Source organism: Haemorhous mexicanus, chromosome 7, assembly GCF_027477595.1.
Source record: "Haemorhous mexicanus isolate bHaeMex1 chromosome 7, bHaeMex1.pri, whole genome shotgun sequence".
In the NCBI taxonomy this organism is placed as follows: Eukaryota; Metazoa; Chordata; class Aves; order Passeriformes; family Fringillidae; genus Haemorhous; species Haemorhous mexicanus.
Window position 1 is genome coordinate 41,681,408 of NC_082347.1, and position 5,212 is coordinate 41,686,619.

Sequence of the window (5,212 nt, forward strand, 5' to 3'; positions counted from 1 at the left end):
GGCAGTGTCTGGGCTCACGGCTGACTGGGCTTTGAGCATGGGCTCTAACAGATGGTGCGGAGCTCGAGGTGCGGGATCGGCCCTCCGCTCCCGGCGCCCGCCGGGCTGGGGGAGCGCCGGGCTCCGAGCAGCCTCTCCTCCTGCTTCCCTGCCTGCTTCCCTGCTTCCCTGCCTGCTTCCCTGCTTCCCTGCCTCTCCTCCTGCCTCCCTGCTCCCTTCCCTGCCTCCTGGCCGGCCGTGCCCCCGCGGAGCGCAGCGCCCGGCCCGGGGCTGTTGATGGGGGCCGGGGTCCGAGCCGAGCCCCCGCCCCGCGCCCCCCGGGGCCCGCTGCGCTCCCCCAGCCCCGCGCGGCCGGGCGGAGGGGCCGGGGGGTGCCCACCTCCAGGTATTGTTTTGCAAACAGAGGGGGTCATAGATGACAGCGCAGACATAACAAGGCGGCTGTGGCCGCGAGTGTTTGTTGTCGCAGCGTGCCATATAACTTCTGGTGATTGTTACTTTTCCTCTGATGAAACCACGTATTTATAAGTGATTTATTTTTTATTTTGTAGCACAAACAGAAATCCATAAACTGTCGGTTCAGCGCCATTGACTCTTTGATCAGTTACTGGGCTATTTTTTTTCCTCTCCCGTCAGCGAGGAGAGATTAAAAGCCTTTATTTTCAGCCCTTTTTCTGCTGCAAAGGTACGAGCCGAAATGGACAATAAAAGTGCACTTCAAATGCATCCTCTCTGCTCCTTTATTCGGCGCTAACGAAACTTATAGCTGCCTATGTCAGCCTCTTAATTACACCACTACAGCGATTTCCGAAAACATTTAGCTGCTGTATACAAAGGAAATAAACCCACATTGTCAACTCGAGAGCGCTCCGGAGTTTAAAAGGCTGCTCTGTAACCCGGCGAAATAATTATTGAAGGGTACGACGCCTCCGTCTTTGTCAGAGTAATTGTACTTGGCCTGTCAGCTCTGCTTTTCTCCGGGAGGAAATCCCACTCTTTTACTGCTGGAGGCTTTTACGCCCAACCCGGCTTCAGGCAGCACAAGCAGAAAGTTTCTGCGGGGTGGCAGCGCGGCCGAGCGCGCAGCTTGCGCGGGGCCCACCCTGACCCGGGGCAGTCTCCTGCCCGTGCCTCGGGGGCTGCAAAGTTCCCAAAAATAATGGATGTGGGCAGGCTGGCCTCGGCCGGCAGGGCAGAGCAGGCAGCGGTGCTACAGCCCGGCAGACTGGGGAATGGTTTTAATTTCCACCGCTGGGGTCTGATTTCCAGAACACTGGAAATTATTCCCCATTCTCACCTTCCTCCCTATTTCGCCAAAAAGATTTTTAACAAATAGTAATTTAAAAAAAAAATTAAAGTCGTGAAATGTCTCTCCGGAAAAAAAAAATTAAAAAAATGAAAAAAGAAATAAAGTTGATTAAATCCCAAGCTCTGCTCCTATAATTGCTGTGGTGCAACGCTGATAACACGTAGTTATCATCGGAAAAGTTGACCAAGACAGGTTAAATAATTTAATAAGGAACTGCTTGTAATTATGTTATTTACAAGGTATGACAGAGGTTTGAGGAAGAAACAGAAGCTGATCTCAAGGAAATGGACGGGTTTGGGTGACCCCTGGAGCATGGAGTTTGAATTATGGAGATGGGGGGCTGAGAGGTGAATATGGACTAGAGGAGAACAAGATGACTTTTCACCTCAGCACATTTAACTTTTAAATCCAAATAAACGTCTCGCGTTACTGGATGGTCGCGGTATAAAAGAAAAAGGACTAATCCCGGCCAGTTTTGGAGTGTGGGGAAGGGGCTGCCCTTTCCTCACCGAGGAAAAATGTCGCCAAAAAAATAAAAAGAAAAGAGTTACAGCGGGGGAAAAGTGCATTCTAAAATAAATCTGGGTAACTCGGTGGGATATTTTTTTTCCTTTCCTTTCTCCCTCGCTAAATTAATTATATCAAACATCTGTTCCCATGACGTTGTCCTCCATGCCACACACACCACCGAATGATCTCAACGCTGCCTCGAAAAGCAACAACGCACCGTTTTCTCTTTCCCAAATATCCTCCGGTAACCGGGATCTCAGTCAGCAGCTCCCTGATTTACTCGCTCAGGTAAATGAAAAGTAGCCGCGCTCCGCCGGTTTGCTCGCCCCCCACCCCTCCACAACACAAACTTAGGAACTCGCGTGGCGAGGAAGGCGGAAACTTTCTCACCTGTTTGGTCATGGAGTCTATTAGCCGAACGTACAGGTCCTGCTCTGTCCTAACGCCTGCCGAGGGAAAGCACAGACAAAATTCCGATCAGGATTTCGGGAGCGAACCCCCCCAATCCCACAAGGAAAGGATGAGGTCAGGCAATTAACCGCAGCGGGCAGGGATGGGCCCCGCGCCGGCCGCAGGGAAAAATTCAAAATTAAAAGAAAAAAAAAAATAATAATACTGGTAAAAATTAGCCAGGAAAGAGCCGGTGGCGGAGGTGTGCTGAGCCCGGCGCTCGGGGGCCGTGGCCGAGCCAGCCCCCCCGGCCGGGCTGGCTGCGGCCCCGGGGAACGCGCGGGACCCCGGGCGCGGAGCGGTCCCCGCGGGTTTTCCGCGCCCGAGGAAGCGGCTCCGCCGGGCCGGGGCTCTGCTCTGCCCACTCACCCCATCCCAATAATTACCATCAATTCCCAAACTCAAAAAAAAAAGTGCCTCAAAAGTGCCGCTGTGCCCGAGCAGCCATCGATCCCCTTTTTTACTTTCCACTTCAAGCCCAACCGGTTAATCATGTGAAGTACCATTGACTTATCGATCCTTTATGTTTTGTTTTCCTTATATGCCAAGGAAAGAGCCGTGTTTACACGCGTGTAATTTTAATCTCGAAATCTTTATACCCTTTATCCCCTTGCTCCCCCCCAAAAAAGGCCTCGGAAGGAAAAATCAGACTTTTCTGCGGCACACAGAGGCTCAAAAATGAGAAAACGACAACTTACCATTGCTATATAATAACTGAAGTTTATAATGAATCCCATTGTTAGTTTTTTCATTGTTTGGCTCCTGCAAGTAACGATAAATAATTACATTTAGCATGAAAAATATCGCCCTCCTCCTGCTGCCCATTTTTCTCGTCCCTGAAGCGGCTCGGAATTAACATTTTCCAGAAATTCAGCCCACGGTCACCTTTTTTTTTTTTTTTTTTTTTTTTTTTTTTCCTGGTGTGGAGCGCTGATGATGTCATTAGCTCGGTGCAAATATGTCATGTTTTGCCGTTTTCCCGGTGTTTAAAATAAGTCGGGGCCGCGGCGCTAAGTTTGTAACCCCGGGGTTTATTCGGAGCGGCCGTGAGACCGGGGGGAGCCGCACGTGGCGTGGGCGCCGCTGGAGTGCCGGGAGAGCTGCCGTGCTGGGAATGAGCTCTGCTCCACTCAATTACGCTTAAAAATTTGTTAAAAAAAAAAAAAAAATTGAGAAAACTGGCAGACTTACTTTCTCTTTCTCCACAAAGTCCACAAAAGCTGTTCTCTCAATCTCCACCGGCTGTCCCTGCCTGTCGTACAGAGCTAAGACGAAGTGGAAAAAATTGGATTTTCTGAGATTGGAAGGCGGCTGTTTCTCGAAATGTGCCCGAGCCAGCCCCACGCCGCTGCGGGAGAAAACAAGACAAGGCGTGGGTGAGAGCGGCGGGAAGGGGCGCGCAGGCTCCGCGGCCGCGGGGGGATGCGGGGGGATGCGGGGAGCGCGGAGCGGCGCGGAGCGGGGAGGCTGTAACTGATACGGGGCGGGCGGGGGGGGGAGTTAAGGGGGGGGGGGATTTACGGCCGGGATGAGAAATACAGGAGGAGAAAACCGCCGGGAGAGGATTTGGCAGACGTACCTTTGGGCGGCCGTGTTAGCATCCACTACCCCAGCAGTATGCATCCATGAGCGGACGGGGTTCATCCCACTGCCCAGCGGTTCTTCTTTCATGGTCGTCCCACCTCTTGGTATATTTTCCTGAATCCCAAACATTAAAACAAATTTGGGCAAAACCAGCTCCTAACCAAAAGGGGTTAAAATTGAGGGAAATGTCAGATACGGGGTGGGTTGGTTGTTGCTTGATTTTCTCTCTCTCTCTCTCTCTCCTTGGCGACTGGAATATAAGAGATGACTTTACTCCCTGTGATCAGTAGGAGAAAAGCCCAGTTCAAGTCTTGCTTCCTTCTTCAATCTGTCCTGTATTGGCACGACATAAACAATTTACTGAGTACTTCTGTGCGGCGAGTTGGATGGCGTTCCAGTTTGGTGGTTTAAAAAAAAAAAAAAAAAAAAGAAAAAAAAAAAAAAAGAAGGAAAAAGTGTAACTGCAGCCGGCGACACTGCGAGGTGGCTTTTTTTTTTTAGGGGGGGAGGGGGGAAAAAAAGAATAAATATTTTTGTTGTTGTTGTTTGCAGACGCGCTCAACGTGGTGTCATCCTAGTAAAAACCGGCTCGGCAAAAAAAAAAAAGCTTCAGGACACTGCTGAATCGACCACTTTCTGGCAAGGCTCTCCTGCTCCAAAAGACAAATAAACGGGGGGGAAAAAAAAAAAAATCCTGATTACCGCGGAGGTGTTGCCGGGCACACGGGAGAACGGGGCGCGGGCCCGTGGCGGCTCGCGGAATGGACGGAGGCGCGCAGAGCCCGGCCCTCCCTCCCCGAGGAGCGCGCCCCTTCCCCGGGAGCCGGGCCCCCGCCGCCGCGGGAGACGTGGCGTCACCGATGACGTCGCCGAGAGGGCGTGGCCACGCCCATATATGGAGCGCGGGGTCCGGCGGCGCGCCCGCCCGGCCCCGGCCCCCCCCGCGGCCACGGCGGCGGCGGCGGCGACAGTGACAGCGACGGCGACACGGCCCGGGCTCGGCCCCCGGAGGGGTGGCGGCCCCGCGCGGGGCTGACCCGCGTGGAGGGGTCGCGGCGGGGCTCGGGCCGGACAAAGGGGGGGATGCGGGTGCGCCCCTGCGCGCCCGCCGCGCTATAAATCGGAGCGGACGCGGCCGGGGGTACCTGTGCCTGACACTCGCTGTGCACACTCCGAGCCAGCCCCGGCTCTGGGTCCGCCTCGGCCACCCGTGGTTGTGTATGTCCGTAGAAATGTATATTTACATCTCCTTTTATATATTTATATACATTTTTGTATTGATATCTATATTTATGTATTGATATATATTGATTTTTTATATATTGATTTTTAAATGTATTGATATTCTTATAGATACTG

At 52.7% G+C, this 5,212-nt stretch overlaps 1 protein-coding gene across 13 annotated transcripts in view; it reads right to left on the reverse strand.

Moving 5' to 3' along the window:
- Nucleotides 1-4,415, reverse strand: part of EBF3 (EBF transcription factor 3) — a 126,540-nt gene extending 122,125 nt beyond the window's left edge. For all 13 annotated transcript variants that reach the window (XM_059852245.1, XM_059852239.1, XM_059852242.1 and 10 more), the window contains exons 1-4: nt 3,849-4,415; nt 3,461-3,617; nt 2,968-3,031; nt 2,210-2,265 (exon numbers count right to left, since the gene is read on the reverse strand). In XM_059852245.1, the coding sequence (XP_059708228.1) occupies nt 2,210-2,265; nt 2,968-3,031; nt 3,461-3,617; nt 3,849-3,982 (411 nt within the window). In that variant the 5' untranslated portion in view covers nt 3,983-4,415. The remainder of the gene's footprint in view (nt 1-2,209; nt 2,266-2,967; nt 3,032-3,460; nt 3,618-3,848) is intronic.
- Nucleotides 4,416-5,212: the final 797 nt, after the last annotated feature.